The 22926-nt window shown below is 35.1% G+C and overlaps 1 protein-coding gene across 4 annotated transcripts; it reads left to right on the forward strand.

The window, feature by feature from the left end:
* Window positions 1-757: 757 nt before the first annotated feature.
* LOC107909542 (uncharacterized) lies at window positions 758-6596 on the forward strand. 4 transcript variants are annotated; one of them, XM_016837121.2, is made up of 16 exons: window positions 758-1214; window positions 1797-1847; window positions 1924-2160; window positions 2570-2668; window positions 2780-2835; window positions 3105-3216; window positions 3469-3648; window positions 3748-4014; window positions 4364-4555; window positions 4635-4835; window positions 4919-5029; window positions 5106-5414; window positions 5504-5599; window positions 5681-6141; window positions 6239-6308; window positions 6417-6596. In XM_016837121.2, the coding sequence occupies exons 1-15, from the start codon at window positions 1092-1094 to the stop codon at window positions 6270-6272; spliced, it is 2529 nt and encodes an 842-aa protein (XP_016692610.2). In that variant the 5' UTR covers window positions 758-1091; the 3' UTR covers window positions 6273-6308; window positions 6417-6596. The 4 variants fall into 4 exon arrangements, with proteins under 4 accessions (XP_016692610.2, XP_016692625.2, XP_016692618.2 ...); XM_016837136.2 differs by having other exon boundaries at window positions 4370-4555; XM_016837129.2 differs by having other exon boundaries at window positions 1930-2160.
* The last annotated feature ends 16330 nt before the right edge of the window (window positions 6597-22926 follow it).

Below are 22926 nucleotides of genomic sequence, written 5' to 3' on the forward strand. Positions count from 1 at the left end.
AGCGGACTGTTTTGTCACTTTTTTATAACGTTAGTGACTGTTTTGGTATTTTTTTAAAAGTTGAGTGATTGAAATGAAACCTAGGTGACTGTTTTGTTAGCTACCTCAAAGTTGAGTGACTGTTGATGTAATTTACCCTTTATTTTTTTTTCTTTCAAATTAACATTATAGCTTACTTTCTCATATAGTTTCAAATTTGTATATTATTTAAAAATTAAGAGAAATTATCATTACCAATGATAAATAACATTAATTAAAAATGAGTTATTTAAAAACTAATTAAAAATTAAACGCATTAAATTACATGCAATGTATGTAACATTAGAATCTAATTTAAGAAAAACCTTAATACAATGTCATTTTGTTTCTAAAAAATGGTAATTCTTTTTTTTTACAACTCTATACACCTTTTGTTACTATTCTACAAAATATTATTTTCCATATTAAAAATTAATTTAAAAAATTGTAATACAATATTTCTTTACAAAATTATAAATAACTTTCATTATTTTATAAAATAATATTTTAATTAATACACGCAGATAAACTCTTGCAATGTAAATTAGATAATCTTATAAAATGCGGTGTAAAAACAATATTAGCAAAATTCATGGTGCATGAAGTAATGTGACAAAAATATTGACTACTACTAGTACTGGCAGACCAGAAATGTGCAGGACACGCGCGACCAGAAAGCGTGATGGGATCCTATTGTGGACGAAGTTGCGCTATAAATGGCGGGAGCCTTTCCTGGGTCGAAATTTCACACGCCCAATCATCTCTCTCGCTCTCCATTGCGTTAAAATCTCACTATTATTTATCGGACTAAACTAAAAATTTTCTCCAAAAACCCTCCAAATTCCAATCTTTAAATTAAAACCCAACTTCCCCCATTGTTCTCCATCTCTTTCTCTTTTATCATTTGCGATCTTTTCTTTTAATTTTATTCAGTTCTAGGGTTTGGTTTATTTATTTAATTGAAAATTGAAAAACCCTAGGTTTTTTTTTTCTTTTCCTTTTTTCTTTTTGGGTCTGCTTTTTGCAGATAGAGAAAGTGAGAGAGTTGGTGTAGTGTCGGGCATTCTGATTCAATGGAGGCAGCGGCCGCTGTTGCCGCCGCACGGGGCGGTGCGCTCCCAATGTCGTCATCGTCGCGTAAGGAGTGGCGTGCCGTTTCGGACCATCACCTGGTTCGTAACCATGGGGATGAAGTGGTAATTTCATTTTTGATGAATATCTTCGCTTTTTGGTATTATTTGAGTTCTGAGAGAATGTTGGATTCAGAACGAAAATTCCTCTTGTTTGGCTCCTATGAACAAGTAAAAAACAGTTACCGGGTTTGATTTGGTTTTAACTACTAGTGTTTGGGATTCTTCACACGTGTTAACCAAAAAAATTAGGGTTTATCTTTTTCTATTCTCATTCTTTTCTTGCTCTCTTGATTGTGTACACTTCGAGTTTTCATTATTAAGTAACGCTATTATTTTGCACTTCGTGAGTTTATTAGTAATAGCATTTGGCTCATTAATTAAAAAAAGGGGGTTACATTGATGAAAAGCTTGTCCCATTGTTGGTTGAAATAATTAGGAATGTTAATTGGGTTTAATTCAAATTGTATAAGTGTGTATATGATCCCAAGAGTCAAGTGTTTTGTGTTTACTGCTGTGAGGAAATGCCCAGCTCTGAAGGGCAGAATTGAGCATCAAGTTATTTGGTTAAGTGGCGAAAGATTATTATTGCTATGTTCGATAGACCATTGATGTTTATTGTATGTTTTCTTTTATTGTGACATGCAGGAAATGGACAGATCAAAGTTGGGACAATCAGACGAGAGAACCATATATGAGGTAAGGTATTTTAATCTTAAAATTAAATTCTATTATGAGAATGGTGAGTAGTGAACATTGTTGAATGTCTATCAAGGTGCAGCATGGAAGAGAGCCTGCTGATGTTGACTTCTGCTCAATCACGGCTGATGAAAGTTTAGATGATGAATTATTACAACAGAGGATCCACAATATTACTAGACAAAGAGAGGAGCTATTGCAGATGGAGGTTGAACTCCGAGCACAGGCAATTGCAAGATCAAGGGTCCTGGAAATTCAGAGCAGCTGTGATTCAAAAATAACAGCCCACGTCAATGCTGTTGCCAAGCTTGAGGTTTGAATTTAGAATATGATTCATAGTATGATTGTTCTGCAATTCAACTTTCAGAGAAAAAGAAGTTTTAGTTGCTTCTATGAATTCAAAATTGATCTTGATTTATGAACAAGACATGAAAACAGAATTTCAGATTATAAACTTTAAGAAATAATGTCATCATGTTTCGACTGTTGAAGTCAATGAGTAAAGACATATTCCTTTTTTCTTCCGGAGTTGTATCCTGGGCATAGTGTTAATTATTTTGAAATTACATATTGAATGTCTTATGTTTGACAGTTTGAGTGGTCTATAAAAAACCAATCGGATCCATTGGCACTTGAAATTATTCCAATAATGCTACAAGTAGGTTCTACAATATTGCTGTCCTGTGACCTTCAATCTGTATTTTGGCTTTATGCTTGATTAGGAGCAACTCGATGAAAGAGAACAGACCATACATGAATTCGAAAGGAAAATGGAAGAGAAAGACAGAGAGTTGCATGCCATCAAAGTTGATAAAGAAGAGGTCCATCAATATGTTTATCCTGCTTTTGGATAAGCTTTATTTTTCTTTTAAAATAAAACATGATATTTAGAAAGTCATGTATAAATTAGCCCTACTTGGTTATCTTGGCAGGTCTGGGCAAAGGAAGATCTTCTCAGAGAGCAAAACAAGGAACTGGCTACTTTCAGGTCCATGTTTTATGGTTAAGGCCTTTTTATTTGTTGTAAACATAAACCTCTAAGGATTACCACTGATATGAATGCTTTGTTTATTTTTCCCTGAAATTTTTCTAAACCTATCTAAGGGTTGAGTTAATATATTAGCTTAGCATCTGAATGGCATTCTCAAATAGTTTTCTGCTTCTTCTGTTGGTTACTGCTTTTAATACATTAGCCTTGCAGCTGTGTTTAAACCTTCTGAAACTTTTATGGGTTTCCTATTCTTTGTCTTTTGGCAGAAGAGAACGTGATCATTCAGAAGCTGAGAGAGCTCAACACATAAAACAGATACATGATCTTCAAGAGCATGTTCAAGATAAAGAAAGGCAGCTTATTGACTTGCAGGAACAGGTCACTACTTTTACTTGATTTTAACCTTTTTCTATTTTTAATTCCCGAGATTAAGGTTTAATATTCTGTTAAACTATCCGTGGTGTGCATCTGTAGGTTTTTGAAAATGGCATTACTTTCAGATGAACTAAATTTATAATAACAGAATTGTTTGTGTTGGAAATTTAAGCCAAGTAACAGTTTCAATTTACTATACTGCCGATTGATAGAAGACAGCAAGCTACATGTTCTAATAGTAGTCTTATTCTTCAGTATAGGGCTGCTCAAGAAGCCATTCTTTATAAGGATGAACAGTTGAGAGATGCCCAAACTTGGATTTCACGTGTCCAGGAGATGGATGCTTTGCAGTCAAGTACAAACCACTCCTTACAGGCTGAGTTGAGAGAACGTACAGAGCAATATAACCAGCTCTGGCATGGATGTCAGAGACAGGTAGACAAGCCTTTAGTTTCTTGTTTACACTTCTCACTTAATAGATTGGATGTCATTTTTAGCAATTACATTGATCTTATTCCTGGTTGTTAATGTTAGTTTGCAGAGATGGAGAGACTTCATTTGCATACAATACATCAACTTCAACTTGAGCTGGCTGATGTGAGAGAGAGGAATGGTTCTTATACTGATGGATCACATATGTCCCAAACAAAATCAAAAGATCTTTCTCAATTTGGTCAAACTAATGGAAAACAGGTGGATTCTAATGGAAGTGGTGCAACAAATGCTAATACTGGGATTATTTCAAATGGGGCTTCAGACAATGTGCAAACTTTTGTTTCACCTGGAAATGCACCAAATCCGGTAAAATTGCTGGCTTTTCTGATCTTTTGCTTAGATTGTGTCATAAATATATTTATAGCCATCTATGTTATAGGTGCATGCCTTTTTTCATATAGTAATTTATTTCATTGCCAAAATATGATACAACTCTCTTGGTTTTTGTTGATCACTCCAACCCTCCCTCCCTCTTTCTACATTTTATCTAATGTCTGGTTTCTGATGGTGCTTGTAAAGTTATATTAGAATTTGTTTAGTTGTAGAACTTGGGCTTTTATTTAATAATGGTCAAATTCTGATCCTTTCTATCTTGTTTATAACTTGTTTTATTACTTCAGCTTTGTTCCCTTTAAATGACTTTGTTTACTCTTAGAATCAGAATGACCATGTTCCAAGTGTTCCAATTGCTCCACTTGGGTTGCCTACATACCTCCCACCTGGGCAGGTGTCTGCTCTGCATCCATTTATCATGCATCAACAGGGAGCTCCCCATTCTGTGACATCTCATGTTGGGCACTACTCAATGCCAGATACAGCATCCATCCAACAGTGGCAGAACCAGCTGGTATGGTCAAACCTGTGCATTTTCAATTTTCCCAAGGTTTTCTTTGTTGTATGTAATGGTTTTTCTTCATGTTTCTCAGACTTCCCCAGAGGGTTTACAGCTGTCTGCACAGAATCATATTCCACCACCCCAAACTGATCAAAAGCTTGGGGGCTCAGATGTAAAGTATGAATATGACTTGTCTGTCAATGGACAAGCCATTCGTTCAGACTATCTGGATCATATAAACCAAGGGGCAGAGCCCAATTCTGTGATATCATCATCTTCTGGGAAAGCTCAGGTACTAAAAAAATCTAGATCATTCTACTCACTGTGTGTTGTTTTTATCTGTTACTGGAACTTATTGAGACTATCTCTTTTCAGGTTGATGAGTCAATTAATGCAAGTTACCTTGTGGACTCCCAACCTGAGCCAACCATGCCGCAGGTCTCTTCACAATTTCATGATGCTTTAAGATTGAGCTCTGAACCCAAGGTTTGTCAGTTTGGCTAGTCTTCAAGCAGTTCAGAATCTTTGAGTTCTAACATCTCCTTAAATTTGAATTGGACAGGAACAAAATATTCTGAATATGAATAATGATGTGCAAGAGGATCAAATCCCAACAGCAGAGGAAACAAGTACTGCAGCTGCTGCTGCTAGTCCATCTCATGATACTTCAGTGCATTCTGTTAATTTCTGTGAAACGACAATAAAAAATGGAACTGGTGCTATTTTTCCCGAAAAGCTGGTCTCAACTGGCCAGACTAATAACCTGATATCAGCTAAGACTTCAGAGACAGCTCTGCTTGATGAGAGGTCTTTGTTGGCTTGCATTGTTCGCACGATTCCAACTGGTGGCAAAATTCGGATCAGTTCCACGGTTGGTCTGCTAATAAATTTTCATTGGTCAACTTACTAAGATACCAGGTCCTGCAAGAATGGGGTTTGACTTGTATCTTTCAATTGCAGCTACCAAATAGGTTGGGGAAAATGCTTGCACCTTTACACTGGCATGATTACAAGAAGTATGGAAAGCTGGATGACTTTGTAGCCAGTCACCCTGCGGTTTGTTTCTTGCAACTTTCTACTCTTCTTTTTACAGGCGTTTGGACTATAATTTCTGAAGATTTGAAATTGTGATTTCAGTTGTTTCTGATTGAGGGCGATTATATTCAGCTTCGAGAGGGAGCACAAGAAATGATAGCAGCCACTGCTGCTGTTGCTAAAGTTGCTGCAGCAGCTGCAGCCTCATCTCCTTACTCCTCGATTTTGCCTTCTGTTGCTGTTACTCCAATGGCACAACCTAACCGACTAAAGAAGGGTCTCCCAACAGCTGACTCCAACCATGCGAAGAATGAGAATGCTGCTTTCAAGGGGTATGCAGTTATCTCCAAAACTGCAGCTGGTGATCATTCACAGCTGTCAGGAATGCAGAATCAACATCCCAATGGTGTTTCTTTTGGAGTGGCTGGAAATCTCTCAAATGTAAAAATATTGAGCAAATCTAATGGAGCAAATTCTGAGATATCAAGTCTGACAAATGTTGAAAGCAAGGCCTCTGGTCAGGGAAGTTCTAATTCTAATTTTGCTGGAAAACAGCAGGGCAGGTATGTGGCTTAATCTTTCAGCGGATAGCTGATGGTTATTTATAAGTGTTTGTATGCCTCAACTTGTTAAAGCTTTAACTGTCTTGTACAATGGCAGGGCAACTGGGGCAGCTTTGTCTTCTAGAAGATAGTGAATGCATTGGCCTTACTCGGAGTTGTTTGACTGTGTGAGATATGGATAATATGTTAATGCACTAAGCAGTTCCAGAATTGTAGTAGTTTATGGCAGTTATCTCAACGTTGAAGATTTACCAACTTGATTTTGTTTGTGGCAGGATTCACTGAATTGCAATGCTAAGTTGTGGGATACGCATGATGTGGTTTGGAAGCGTCTTGGGATATGATTTGTAGTGAAATGTATCTCTTGATTATGGTCATCAGTAATCTTTTGCATCTGAGAAAATTCTGTGATTGGATGGATAACATAAGTTGACTATTTAAATTGTTTTGTGCCATATGGCCTGTCTGTTTTCCCTAAAACACAGCATTTTATTTCCTGCTTTAGTATCCTACTAGACTTGCACCCATTTGCAACTTTTCATCTGGGAGTTCATTCTCGTTCCAGTTTTTGAGACTTTCAAAAGCAAACTAAAGCAATGGTGATGTGGGTCAATGTCAGCTAACTAGGTTTGCCTTTTGGTGGTATTTAGCGATATGCCAACAGCCAACTACTTGGTGTTGTCATTTCAATGTAAAATAAATAATAAAATACTTGCACGCTGAAGAGTAGCGAACAGATCATTGCTCTGGTGGTACATGTACTTTCCTTGGGGGTGTTACCAATATGGTTGTGTACTAGTCGTAAAAGACTTTAACTTGGATCTGTTACTCGGTAGCTTTGAGTAAAGTTGGATAGGTTTTTACTTTTTAGAATTCGAATTTAATCAAAGATTGAATTATTCAAACTCAATCAATTAGGATTATTCAATAAATAATAATGAGCTTGCTTCATTTTAGGTTTGATTATTTGTGCCGAGGTCAAATAAAAAAACTCGCAATATTGATTAAAATTGAAAACAAATTTGATTAGATTTACGAGTTGAATTAAAATTGAAAACAAATTTGATTAGATTTACGAGTTGAACATTAAGATGTTAAAATTCAACCCATTGTCCTTAGTTACAATGAGTTAAAATCAAAATCTTTTTTTGAGTGGAATCTATATTTTTAAAAAATATCTTATTAAATTGGTGTTACTCTTCAATTTGATACTAATTCGATAAAAAAATTATTCAAATGTCCTTTTTTAATAAACATTAATATTAATAGAATGGTGTAGAGGTGCTCATGGGCTGGGTTCGAGCTGGGCCCAGAAAAAATTTTGGCCCGCATCCTAGGCCCGGACCCGGCTTGGTCCGAAATATGGGCCTAAAATTTTGTCCAGGCCGGCCCGAGAAAAAATTCCTAAGCCCGAGCCCGGCCCGGCTAGGCCCTTTTTTTAAAAAACACCAAAAAATTATTTTAAAAATAAAAAAAAGTATTTTAAAAATATTTTAAAATTAAAAAAATTAAAAAAAATATTTATTATATTCGGGCCGGGCCGAGCCGGGCTGGGCCCGGCCCGAGCCAAAAAAGTGGTGCATGAGGCCTGGCCCATTTTCTAAATGGGCCTCGTTTTTTGCCCAAATACATATTTCAGGCCTATATTTTTACTCGAATCCTCTCATATTTCGGACGGGCCGTTGGACCGGGCCGAGCCGCCCGGCCCATGACCACCTCTAGAATGGTGTTTTAGTTTTTTTTTATTACAGTTTTTATATGAAATATTTAAATGAAACAACAAAAAAACACAATGTCTAAGGGAGAAACCCAAGCATAAACGATGTTTAACTATAAACATGTTATCATTTCAACTATAATTTAATCATTTTTTTATAAATGCAATTTTAAGGGTTTTTTACCCAAATAAATTTTAAAATTTTTTTTAAATACTTAAATAGTTTGTCAGCTAGATTAATTACCGAAATGGTATATTTTCTTTAATCGCGCCTATCTGACAGGCGCGAATCAATTTTTTATATTAAATTTTTTTGTTTAATAAAATATTATTAATTTTTTTCCCGGATTAGTATATAACCCGGGTATAGATACGAAATATAGGTTGCGGCTATTTGATCGGCACGACTAGTTGAGCCTATCTGACAGATGCAACTAGTTGAGCCTATCTGACAGGCGCGACTAGTTGTACCTAACTTAGAGGCGCAAATGGTGGGGTCCACTACTGCTTATTTTTTCCCCTATATATACCCCGAAAATCAAATGAGCACAGACACAAAATTTAGCCAAGGAACAGACACAAAATTTAGCAGAATGGAAATAAAAAGATAGGGAGAAAAAAAAAGAAATGAAAACAAGAAGAAGGATAAGATATTTTGGTTTATTTCTTTTTAAATAGAATGTAGAGTCTTGTTAGTAATTTTATTATTTGAAAGTTATTTTGCTAGGTTATTAATTTTGTTAGCTTCTGAATAAAAAATTTTGCATTAAAAATTTTATGTAATTTTTTTACATTTCGAAACTGTTTTAAGAATTTTGAAATTTTTTTAACAGATCTAGTATTGAAGATGGAGAATCAGGTTTTTATATGCGTTTATTTCGATGGAGAAATTTTGACAACAGTCGTGGGATGTATATTTGAATGTCCCAAACAAGTAGCAATGAGATTTAATAGAAATATCTCGTTTGATTATATGAAGGAAAAAATTAGTGAAAAAATTTATAGACGTTGTAGGAGAAGGATATCAAAACTTTTCTACAAGTTTCCAATTTCGATGGATCCAATAAAATTTACCGAAATGGAACTTGTAGACGATGAAAACGTGGAGACAATGGTCGCTCTTTATTGTGAGACTCGGAGCAACCAAAATGCATCGATTCAGTTATTTGCCGAGTTAGTTGGTGTGGAAGCAACTGAAGATCCCACTCCATTAGGTGAAGAAGATGGAGTTCAAGAGCCGTGTATGGTGGTTCCGATATCGTATGTTGATAGTCAATCAACTATACACGGGATCGATATTGATCTTAATGCTGCACTCGAGACTGATGTGGTTGGTGATGATGTATACTATAGTAGTGATCCTGCTGATCACGAAGTCGATAGTGAGAGTGATCCCGATGTGGACGAGGTCCCGGATGATATTGACGACGAAGGTGTGAATGAGGATGGATACATTAACGCGTCTTCAGTTGGAAACCAGATTCGTCGTATTGTGATACACAATAATCCTGGGGCACACATGTCTTAGATAGACCCCAATGCTATGTGGGCAGCCGAGTTTTTGGAGTACCCTAAAATACTACCTGCTCACTAGATGGTCTTATATTCTGATCCTGAGGAGTTGTTCGTGAGCCAGATATTCGAAAGTAAGGAAGAATGCGTATTTGCCATTAAGCGGTATAACATGAATATATCAGTAGACTACAAAGTCGTCGTGTCTAAACCAACATTATATATTGGAGAGTGTTGGAAGTCGGCAGAAGGCTACAATTGGCAGATACAAGCTGCATCTATCCAGAAGTCACAAATGTGGGAGATACGAAAATTTGTTGGGCCTCACACATGCACTTCGACACGTATGACAGAAGATCATCGAAAACTTGACTCCAAAACTATCTGTACGTCATCATGCCAATGGTGAAAGATATGCCGACCATTAAAGTTTCGGTACTAATTGCCGAAATGCAGGCACAATTCCAGTATCGAGTATTATATCAGAAGGCATGGATAGCTAAACAGATGGAAATGGAGTAATTATACGGAGATTTCAATGCATCGTACAATGAGTTACAGGGATGGATAGCCGTTATGAGGGAACACGTGCCGGAGACTATCATTGACTTACAGACATAACTTTATTACGGGTCGGATGACCAACTACAATCGAGAAAAAGAATTTTTCGTCGAATGTTCTAGACGTTTGATCCATGTGTGCGCGCATTTCCCCACTGCAAACCGTTTGTGCAAGTAGATGGAACTTGGCTATATAGAAAATACACATAAATCCTACTTCTTGCGGTTGCTCAAGACGGCAACAGGAACGTGCTCCCGATAGCATTTTCCATCGTTGATAAGAAGAACATGGATCGTAGGAATTCTTCCTTACCAACCTGCGGAGGTATGTTATTAACAACGATAATATTTGCATCATTTCCGATAGAGGAAAATGATTAATTGCAGCCATTAGGCATTCCGGTGTACCATAGAGATCCGTTTATTGCATCCAGCACATCACGGCTAACTTCCAACGAGATTATAAGAATGCAGACTGGAAGAGACAAGTTGTGAGAATGGGTAAAGAATTACCTTATCTTTTCAATATATGTTTTAATGTTTTAGAGCAATACTGTAACTTATATTTTCTTAATACATATGCAGTGAACGAGCTAGAGCCACACATTTTTCGCCAAAGAATGGCCCGACTTGAGAGTGACATAGAGGGTCAAACGAACACATCTTTTCGACAGTGGTTGGGTACCATGGAGCCGTGGCGATGGGCTCAAAGTTTTGACAACGGCTTTCGTTATAGTCAAATGACCACAAACTTGGTGGAGGGGATCAACGCTGTGTTGTTAAAAACACGACATCTTCCAATTTCGTTTGTCTTCTCGACTACGTTCTACAAGTTGGCTACCTTGATGCCAAGAATGGGTCAGCAACAAGTCAACCAGATGGAGGCGGGACATGTGTTTGTCGAAAATGTTAGGGATGTAATGGTTGCAAACCGTCGGATGGCGAGGTCGATGACATTAGAAGCATATTCACGACGTAATGAAACGTTTTGAGTAACAGAGACTATCAGTCGTCGACCCAGTATATCACCTAGGTCCTACGGAGTTGATCTCCGAAACAGACAGTGCGACTACAAGAGGTTTCAAACACTTCATTATCCATGTGCACATGTCGTGGCAGCTTGTGCTAAAATCTTACTCAATGTAGAACAATTTATCGATGAAGTTACACCGTCGAAAGCATGTTGTGTGTATGGGAGAACGAGTTCCCCGTGCTTCTTGACCTATCTACTTGGGAGGTACCTCCGACGACCTTCGAGCTTGTCCCAAACAAAGGGTTACGTAGGAACCCGGAAGGTCGTCTGCAATCATCCAGAATCCATAACGAAATGGACATTAGGGAGAAATCCGACGAGAAGCTATGTGGCGTATGCAGAGTAGCCGATCATAATCGGAGTAAATGCCCATTCCGAAACTACCATGTTGGACAATCGTTTCAATCGGGTAGAAATTGAGATGTAGTTTATTACATGTTGAGAGGATTGAATCATAAATTTGTCTACAATTTGTTGCAGTTAATCTAATTTGACTTACATAGTTAGTATAAAGTTTATTTATTGAAATTGCAAAATAAAAAAACCCATAAAATTGATAAATAAGATGGCAAAAAAGTCATTATATAAATACAAAGTTGATATTTAAATTGCAAAAAAAACAAAAAAAATTGATAAATAAAATTCCAAAAAAATTCATTACATAAATATGAAGTTATTTATATTAAAAAACCCCCTAAAATTGATGGTTTGATGGTGTGGTTCTAGGGGTATATTTTTGTGGAGCTCGACGTTCACGTTGCGGGTGATTACGGTGATCAACGTTCTCATCATCCGTATGTAGGGGTGTGCGAAACATAGATAAAAAATCATATGTCTCAAATGTCATTGATGAACTTGAGCCGGGAGGAGTGGAGTACGACGATGGATACGGGCTGGAAGGAGGAGTGGAGTACGACGGTGGATACGAGCCCAGGAAATAGTCATCGCCCCCAAATATAGATGATAAGAACTAACCCTAGAATGTAGTTCCGTCTTTGCCTCCGACTCCGGCTCTGGCTCTGGTGCATGATGCGTGTAATAGCCCGGTTTAGACCCTAGTCGGACAATGGTTTTGGGACCACGAATCTGAGTTAGAAAAATATTTTAAAATTACTTTTGGTGCTTATACTGTGTGAATTTGTGTGTGCTAAATTTTCATTTTAAAATTTTATCGTTTGGATACTTGATTTAAATTAAAAGGACTTAATCGCATAAAATGTAAAAGTGGCTAATTAATGTGTAAGTGTTAAATTGCTATTGTTCTTATAATGTAGAGTCCTTAAAATGAAATTAGGCCACTCTTAAGGTGAGTGGACAGTAGTGGGCATGTATTATATGGTTTTTAAATTAAATTATAAAGGTTAAATTGGTAAATGATTAATAGATGGTTAATTAAATAAAACATAAAGTAAAAACACATGCATATTCACCTTGTAATTACCGAAAATCAAAGAAAAAGAAAACATTGGAAAGATTTAAGGCTCGGTACACTTGGGAGCTTGATTTAGGTATGTTTTGAGCTCGATTTTTTATAGTTTCTACGTTTTTGTGATCATTACTTCGAGTACTACAAAGCCCATGCTTTAATTTTTGAATTTGATGATGATTTTGTGTTTTTCCATTGATGATAGCTTGTGATTTTTGTTTTTTGATGGTAGAAAATAAAAGATATGTGATAGATTATAGTGTTTTATTTTTGAATTTTTGATGAATTTGAGTAATTTGGACTAAATTATAAAAATAATAAATTAAAGGACTAAAATATGAAATAAATGAAATATATGGACTTGTATAATCCTGGGTTAAATTCAACCTAAGCATGGGACATTGAAATTTTACATATTTTGTGTTTTATGCAATAGGGACTAAATTGTGAAAAGTGTAAAATGTTAGGGGTAAAATGGTAATTTTCTCATTTATGTGTTTTTGGACTAAATTCAATGAAATTATGTTTGAATGAGTTCAATTTGAATATGTTTAGATCAAGAATTAAAGAAATTAGACTTGGATCGGGGGAAAATTAAAGTCGTCGATTAATTGTTCCATTCCGGTTTATGCTATCCGAGGTAAGTTTATAAGAAAATAGATGTTATAATTTCTAAATAAATATTAGTTATATATATGCTGAAATGAAAATATGCAAATATATATATGTGTAGCTGAATGTGTTTAAGCTCGGGAAGCAAAAATAGACGTGGATGTGATTTATCGATATTTAGCACTGAATGTGTGAGTATGGAATAGCTACGGCTATATGAATGTCACTAAGTGTGCGAAATTAAAATGATGATGTTGAATAACGGGCACTAAGTGTGCGAAACTAAAATGACGATGTGAATAATAGGCACTAAATGTGCGATACCGAGATCAATTTGGTTAAATGAGAGAGAGCATTAATTGTTCAACTTCATTATGGCCTCGATAAATTATTTAGCACAAATTGTGCGGATCCAATGAATGATAAATGTGACATGTAAGCACATGATAGTACAAGTATGTAATAGTTAAATAACATATGACATCAAGGTAAGTTGGTTCAATTGTGATACAAAATTATATGATGCAATGTAAGTATGTGTGTGTGTGAAAATGTTATATTCAGCCAAAGGGTAAGTGTATGTGAAATCATAATTATGTTTTATATGCTTTTATATATGAATATGAATTGAAGAATTCGGTTATGTGATATTGAATTATTAATGACATTAAATTATTTATTTGCTTATGACTTACTAAGATTTGATAGCTTACCGTGTATATGTGTTTGCCTCGGTTTTATAGATTTTGGATCTAGTTGCGGGCTTGGGGATCGTCAGCGAAGTCAATCACACTATCGTCCGTTATCGGTATCTATAAAAGTTAAACTTAAACCGATGGCATGTATAGACGATACCACCTTTTTGAATATATTTTGAATGATGTATATATATTATAAGCCATGCGAAAATGGCTTATTTATTTTGATATGCATGGTTTCATGCTTTGATCAAACAGTATGATTAATAGATAAGTTTAATATGATGGTTAAAATTTATGTGTATTTGATTGTGATTTAAACTGTTTTAAGGTATGTTTCATGGTATATATATATGTGATTCGTTTGGTATGTTTTGCTAATGATTTGTTTGAAAATTTGTCATGGATTGAGTTGCATCAAAAGTCAAATGCATTTCATTTGTATGTGATGTATATGTTAGGTTTATGCTGGGTGTTAAGGTCTTGAAATGTGAGTTGAATAAATAAGTAAATATGCTAAGTATATTGTAGATGAAATGATAATTAGGTTCGGTTATAAGATATGGAAGAACATGTGTATATTAGGTCTTATGAATTGTTACCAAAGTTGTTAATATGTTTGGTTAATGAATGGTGAATAATGGGCTGTCGGTTTATAACTTGTGCATATGTTGGTTCAGGTTGTTATGTACTAATCAAGTTATAAACATGTTATATAAGCTTATGATGTATTTGATAAATATTTGATTTGTACTTGTGAGTACTATTGATGTGGCTTAATAAGGGTAAGATGATATGCTTTATATGGATTAATGATAGTGGTTCAATTGATTGATATGTATATGCGCAAGCTAATAATAAGAAAATATGTACATTTTGGTCTTATAAATGATATGTAATTGTCTTTTAAAAAATGTATTCAAAGTTAATAAACAATGTATATGTTAATTCAGGTAATGATAGTTAAATGTGTAATAAAATAAAAATTTTAATTTTAATTTAGCTTTTGTAGTCTCTAAATGGTCAGCCGAATTGAGTATAAGGTGAATGGCAATGTATGTATTTTTTTAAGTACATAATTCATGCTTAAATTTTGGGTGCATATATTTTTTATGGTTTTAAGGCAAGTTTGTTTAAGTGATAATATGATTATATGCAAGTGAATTTTATTTGCTTCATGATTAATAATTTATGTTTAATCTTTAATCAGCTATTTGTTTTAATTATGCATATATGACATGTGTACATATATAATTGTTCGGAGGTTGTGCCTTGTTTTGTAATGCCTCGAAACCCCATTTTGACGATGTATTCTGGTTAGGGGTGTTACAATGTGGATCTGGAAGGGGTTGCCCAATTTGTGTCGTATGCGGAGGGACTACCATCGATAGCCCACCAAACAAAAATGGTTTCCCTATCTCACAGTACCACTATATGTACTCTAACGTGGGCTGTAGATTCAAAGCACGATCCATCTGAGGTACCTTCCCCAATCGGTTGTTCCACATCATAATATATTCTTCATGCACTTCTCCCCAATCATTTCCGTACCTCCCCCTCCTACTCATCCATGGATCTCCCCCAATTGTGCTGGCAATGTCGGGATATACTGTATGCAACCGAACTGCCAGAGTACTCGATTGCCTTGATACCACTCCACTACCTGAAAGTTGATAACGGGTGCTTTAATGCACCATAGGTTTGAGTGGATGTGGGCAGATGAGGGAATAACTGCCATAATTTCTAGAACAAAATACAACATCCAAATGAACTGCACAGTTAATAACATTGTTATATTAACGCGGGTCGAGTGAGATAAAATAATAAAATTAAGTTTATATTAGAAAAACTTACCCCCTCTCTCGCATGATTCTCAATCATCAGACGGTATATCGGAACTGTGTATGACCTCTCGATACCCGAATTAGTACTCCATTTACGAAAACAAATTGTTAGAACTATATAATCTGAAAAAAAGTCAACTATTTCTTATAACGAGTAAAAATTCATCACCTATTAACGAGTGGAAATATATATGATTGGTGACTAATGGATGCCAAGAATGGCATCAGGTAAAGTGCCCACGACTGCAGTAGTATGAGGCATTCGCCTATGTCCATCGCAGAAAGATCTGTCGTCCGACAAAGTTCACGATACAGCATGGCTAAAATTGCGGACCCCCAACTGTATGAACAGGTGTTATGCAAATTGGATAATAGGGGTAAGTATATCAAGTGGAGCGTACTACCGTTTGCATCCGACATGAGTACACCCCCTATAAAGTGCATAATGTAAGCTCAAACGGCCTGCATCACCTTCCATTCATTGGCAGTACTCAGCAAATGCTCAAAATTGGCCTTTAGCCATGAAAATCTCAAACAGGTAAATTTCCCCTCACTTGGGGAGCATCCAAGTAATTCATAGCAAAGGGTAGCCGGCCTAGAGATTGAACTTACGCTTGTGACTGCATTCCCGTCGATGGGAAGCTCGAGTTGTAGTGCAACATCCTCTAGAGTGACGGTACACTCCCCACACGGCAAATGAAATGTGTGGGTCTCCGGACGCCATCGCTCGACTAAAGCGGAAATCAAGTCGTATCACAGATCAAAAGTCTGGATCAATGCCGCTGATCTGAACCCAGCTAACTCTAAGTATGGTATTAGGCGTTCATCTGGCAGAAACCCTACACTATTAACACGACCCCTCAATACGCGGTACGGACCCTGACATTATTAAATTAGCAAAATAGTTAATACAATATAATTTATTCAGCAAATAACATGAGTATCAAATAAAAATTTTATTACCATCTCATTAATAGTACTTGATATGTGATTATTATTATTAATCAAAGAACTCATTTGCTGCAAATCTGCAATTAAAAAAAATGAATTCATTTAATTTGTTTCAAAAAATAAAATAAATTATTTCAAATTTCAGAAACAAAACACGGTAAATATCTAATAATTTCCCACAATTTACCTACAATAAAAAATTTATGTTAGATTACAATAATAATATAATTAAAATTAATATAAACTACCTAAGCATAAAAACATACGAATTAAAAAAAATAAAAATAGAAATAGATACATACCCGAGTAGTTTATTTCAAACAACCTATAAAATTATATAACAATAAATTTAATCAACATTTTAATAAATCAATAAAAATTTTTAAATAAATAAAAAATCAAATAAAATTACATTATATAAAAATTACATTAAAAAAATCACAAAACACTAAACTAAACACTAACAATTTATATAACCTAATCATAAATTATTAACAAAATAACTATAAAATTATTTTTAAAAAAACACATTACTAAAAAATACAAAACACATAACTAATATAGATTGAAAAATGTTTACACAATCTGTCAAGGTTGATAACAGATTTTCTCGCTTAAATTACTTATGCCAACAATATATTCATGTATAAAATAAATTCATGTACATGCATTTAGCTTTGAACATTGATATTTGTGGGTGTTATGATTAAACTTGGACAAATTGATATCCAAGTTGATATAAAAAAATTAAATGAGTTAACAACGACTATTAACATACCAATACTTAACAGTAACTTAAAAAAATTAAATGAGCTTAAACATCATTTGTCCAAATTCATTTTCAAAATGAAATGATTTTTAATTTTTTTATAAACTTATATGTTAAACCCACCAAATACTAAAACTAAACACAACAATTTATAACTTAATCCTAAATTACTAATAAATTAATTACAAACACAAAAATTTATAACATAATCCTAAATTACTAACAAATTAATTTTAAAATAATTATAAAAAGCAAAAAAAATTACTTTCATACAAAATTATAAACTCTTTAAACTCTTTAAATTATAAACAAAATTATTTACTAAAATAATACATTACCTTTTTTTTTCTTCTTCTTCTTCTTCTTTTTTCTTCTCCTTTCTCTCTTTTCTTTCTCTCTTCTGGATGGGGTTTGGGGGACCATGCTCATAAGGTCCCCCATTTGCAACTTTTTCCCATTGAAGGGACAGTAGCAGCAGCAATAGCTGCTAGCAGATGGAGTGGGGGAGGGGGCAGCAACAACACCATTCGCGTCTACCTATTAGGCACGATTAGTCATACCTATCTAACAGGCTCGATTAGTCATACCTATCTGATAGGCTCGACCCGTTTTTACCTGTATTTTGACCCGTTGACCGTATTTTTACCTGTATATATATTTAAATATTTTTAATAAAAATAAAAAATTAATATTTTATTTAAAAAAAATTTAATATAAAAAATTGATTCGCGCCTGTCAGATAGGCGCGATTAGAGAAAACATACCATTTCGGTAATTAATCTAGCTGACAACCTATTTAGGTATTTAAATTTTTTTAAAAATATATTTGGGTAAAAAACCCCAATTTTAATATCATAATTTTCTTTCATCCACATGGGCATGATAAAATCTAATAAGAATAATTTGAAAACTAGTTTTTTTTTTATTTGCATTACAATGTGTTTAGAGTTACATGCGACTGGATTAGGAAATAAAATTACATTAAAACCTCATGAATATAGCAATGAATGACAACATGGTGCTTTTAGAATGTTTGATCTAAGTGTTGAGAAAGCAGATATACTGTTGGTCATAAATTACTATAATAATATATAATTAGTGGCTATGTGACATGATCTGCCACCATTTGGGGTTGTGATCGGTCCAATTTTCCTTCACAATCGAGCTCACTGCGCTATAAGGTCCAAATCTACTTAAGATGTGGATCAGGGATGTGCATAGCCCACATGAGGAACATGATCGTGTTAGGCAAGTACTAGAGCCAGAACTGCACAACAGTAGTGCCTGGACGGGGCAAAGGGTTCCAAAACTAGTTGGAGAAGCTTGGGCAAGGTTGGAATGCAAGAGAATTGTCTAGAAGGCTTGTAATTTACCTTTGACTGTGATATTTGAGCCTAGGATCATTTTAGACCTTAATATTAGGGGGCCATCCACCCCACATTTGTACATGACTTGAGCATTGTAATAAAGCTATCTCATGTACTAAAGCATTCTCTTGCCTACTTGCATCCTTTGCTTACTTTTTCACTCGTTTCCACTTAGAAAATGTCCAAGGTCTCTTAAGCATCGATAGTTAGCTATTTGAGCCTAAGGTCATATGTAGCAAGGCTTAAGTTCCAAACACATGATAAGCTGCTCTTAGAGCTAGTACTTTGAGTGTGCTAACCATGTTGATCGAGGATATCACAAGTCATGAAGTCAAAGGTGTCATGGAGGTTTGTCTATCCACTATAGAGATTTAGGAGGCAACTGCTACCAAGGGGAAAAAGGCAATATCGAGGGCTAACTCAAAAGAGATGGTTGCTACCGTGAAGACCCGCATGGCCAAAACAAAGTTAAAGGTCGTGCAGCTTGTGACTAGCGCAGAAGACACTAAAGGGCATGTCAAGTCACTCGAGTCCATTCGAGAGGAGCTCAAGGAGGAGTTGGAGGAGTCTTTCTTTGAGACCATCAACACTCTCAACTAAAAGAACAAGACCTTGGAGGCTGTGATCAAGGCCTTACGTAAAGAGGTTGAGGAGCTTGAGGTGACCTCACTACTTACTGGTCTGCCATTGGAGGCAATATGTTAGCCACCATCCCCAAACAGTACATCGAGGTACCTAAGCTTAAGGAGTTCAAGGGCATGAGAGCTACCAAGGATGTTGACAACTTCTTGTGGGGCATTGAACGATATTTTCATGCAACAAGCATCAATGACAACACCATCAAGGTGAGTACCACCTTAATGCATCTCACTAGTATTGCTTTACTATGGTGGCACCACAGGTGTGATAACACCTAACAAGGGCGTGCCGCAATCCAAAGTTAGGACAAGTTTAAAAGAGAGTTCAAGCAACAATTCTACCTCGAGTATGCCAATGACGAGGTTTGAGCAAGCTTAGGAGGCTAACCTAATAAAGCAAGATCTGAGAGTATGTTTAAGAATTCTTAGAGTTAATGCCACAAGTGTTGGACCTTGGTGATAATGAAGCCTTTTTCTACATAAAAGGGTATGGGCTAAGTTGAAGCTTTTAAGGGGGAGTGCGATTGATCTCACCCGAGCCAATGTGGTTGTTAAGAGACTTGTCTAGTTTAATAAGCACAACCAGGGTGATAGGACTGAGTCCTCTACGGCCAAGCATAAGGCAAAAGGTGGAGGAGATTGAGATAAAGATTGAAAAACCTATAAAGGTGGCCAAGGAAAGTCCTCATCGAGTAAATGGATGGCCACCAAGGAGGCGAGAAGAAGACGAACCATGATCCAATCACATCCTACTTGTGTGATGGCCCCCATCGAGTGCACTACTCTTCTAGGGCCAAGCCATCGACTGTTGTCTAGGAATCGAAGGAACCAGCCAAGGAACCACTAAAGCTCGATTTCATCGTGCTTAGCTCCATTCAAGCCAAGGGCATTTGTAAGGAAAAAAAGGGGCTAAAGTTTGCTAATGTGATTGTTATGGGAAAATCTACCAAGACCTTCGTGGACATTAGGGTATCCAACCTATTTGTATCCGAGAAGGATGTAAAGAAGCTCAGACTCAAGTTTAATAAGGAGGTTGGTCGGACCAGAATTGTCAACTCCAAGCAAGTGCTAACACTTAGAGTAGCACAAGGCATGGGCATGCAATTGGGAGACTTCCAAGGCAAGGACTCTATCAAGTAATACCTTTAGATGATTATGACTTTGTAATTGGCTCAGACTTCTTAGATCGCATTAATGTGTTACTTATTCCATTTGCAAATTGCATTTGCATCTTAGATCCATGGTGTCAATGTATCGATAAAACATGACATGGGGTTAGGGACCAAGGTGCACGTGAAAGAAAATAAAATTTATAACAACAATATAATGAATTTAGACAACCATTTGTCTAGGTTCATTATGCACAAGAAAGCAAAAAAAACCTAAAATTCAAGAGATTTTCTAAAAATATAACAAAATAAAAAGAACTAATTTTTTTCCAAAATACTTGAAATTTATTTCAAAAAAATAATTTTTATATTATTATTTTTTTAAATAATAAAAAAATATAAAATTACTATAAATACATGTTCCAAATTAATTGGACAAATGGCTTACCAAATTGAAATGAACCTGACAATCATTTGTTTAGGTTCATCATGCACGTGAAATAAAAAAAATTAAAAATCTTAAAATTCAAGAAAAATTTAAAAATTTTAAAAAAATTAAAAAGAGAATTTTCTAAAATAACTAGAATTTATTTTAAAAACATTTCTATATGATTACTTTTTTAAAATATAAAAATATGAAAAATTACTAGACATGCACATTTAGAATGAAATTGGACAAAAATATTGTCCAAGTTCATCATGTCTGTGAAATGAAAAAATAAAATCCTAAAATTCAAGAAAATTTCTAAAAGTATAAAAAAATAAAAAAAAACTAAAATTTTTCTGAAATACCTGGAAGTTATTTTAAAACTAATTTTTATATTACTATTATTTTTTGAAATTATAAAAACAATAAAATTACTAGAAATACACATTCAAAATATTATCGAAAGATTCATCAGTGCTAGAACCTAGTCGGCTTTGGTGCAGTTAAAGGCAGGGGAAAGACATTATATTTTACCTTCTTCAACCAAAACTCAAATGGCAACTCTTCCTTATTCTCTAGTCAATCATCGATCACCTCCTTTTTCCTTCCCTTCTCTTTTTCACAAGTCTAATGATTCTTTCTTAGTTAATATGAAGTTTAAAGTGCCAAAGATATGCCTCATTAGAGTGAGAAGATTTAAGTCTTTTATCCGCTAATTCAATTTCAAGCAATGTGTACATCCTTGGTTTAATAAAATAGGGATTATTAGACATCCATACATTACAGATAAGATTACGATTTCTAAATATTGCAACACTATTATTAAAAGTCACAGTCAAGCCATTTTAAAATAAATATGTAACATAAATTAAGTTTCTTTTGAATCTTGGTACACAGAAAGCATTTTTCAAAATAATCTTCTTAAAATTATCAAAATAAAGATGTACATCTCCCACTGCTTCAACTGTCACACTTGTTCCATTTTCGATCTGCAACAATAGACTCTTATCTTAAGATCTTTTGTTTCCTCGAACACCTATTGGGAAACACACATATGATTAGTGACTCTAGATTTAATAACTCAATGGTCTACTGAATCTTCCACTAAGCAAACTTCTAACATAAAGTGTTCCATACCTTTGCCTTTATTGGCTAAGTAGTCATTCTACCCTTTGTAGTTGGCCTTAAAGTGCCCTTTCTTGCTGCAGAAGAAACACTTGGACTTAGATACATCTTCAGACTTCTTGGTTCTCTTTCTTTCTACTTTAGGTGGTCCAGAGGATTTAGAAATGTTTCTTTTAACCTGTTTTCCCTTCTCTTTAGAGGAAGAAGCAACTGAAAAATTTGCTCATGCTTTTCAGATTGGTTGACCGCCATTCAACATCAACTCATAGGATTGCAATTCCTCCACTAGTTGTGTAAGCTTCAAATTATTTTTTCCAAGGTTATATGTGACCCTAAAGCCTGTAAAGTCCTTGGACAAGCTTTTGAACACCATCTCTATTTGGGTGTTTTGGTCTAGATTGGTCTCATTATACGCAGCCTTAACAAAGTATCCTATAAGAGTAATCATACGATTTTTGACCAAAGTGCCAAGCTTTTGATGGGCATGCATCAAACTAGTTATAGCTGGATGTCGAGCCAAGGCAGCTTAGGCTCTGAACATGTCCTCTAGTTTGTCTAGAATCGGTTTGGCAGTCTAACAACTCTCTAATTCTTATAAAAGGTGTTGGTCATACTTGTCAGCATATAGCAACGAGCTATCTCATTAGATTCTAGCTACCGCCAAACATACGACCGTCTGGACTGGAAATACTTCAGCAAAATAAATAAGAAATAAAAAATCAGTGTCCGCAAGCATGCGGGTCAAATTGTAATATTGAAGAATATTACAACGAAACACTATAGGAAGAATTCCGAGGGTCGTACCCAAGGGAGGTTGAATTAAACTTAAATTAATTTTCTACACTAATAGGCCTAAACAGTAATAATCTAAAATTATATTACAAAAAAAAATTACAATTGATTAACCATAATAACATTAATGAACTAAAATTAAAACAACCAATTAAAAATCGAAATTAATTCCAATCAAGCAGATAGAAGATTAACTCACTTCAG

This window comes from Gossypium hirsutum, chromosome D08 (genome assembly GCF_007990345.1).
Source record: "Gossypium hirsutum isolate 1008001.06 chromosome D08, Gossypium_hirsutum_v2.1, whole genome shotgun sequence".
Lineage (NCBI taxonomy): Eukaryota > Viridiplantae > Streptophyta > Magnoliopsida > Malvales > Malvaceae > Gossypium > Gossypium hirsutum.

Excerpts from the sequence above, each read along its gene's own strand:
- LOC107909542 (XM_016837121.2), top strand. The coding sequence starts at position 1,092 with ATGGAGGCAGCGGCCGCTGTTGCCGCCGCACGGGGCGGTGCGCTCCCA. Across the intron at positions 3,217-3,468 it reads TTATTGACTTGCAGGAACAG|TATAGGGCTGCTCAAGAAGC; the intron begins GTCACTACTTTT and ends CTTATTCTTCAG. Across the intron at positions 5,030-5,105 it reads GATTGAGCTCTGAACCCAAG|GAACAAAATATTCTGAATAT; the intron begins GTTTGTCAGTTT and ends TGAATTGGACAG.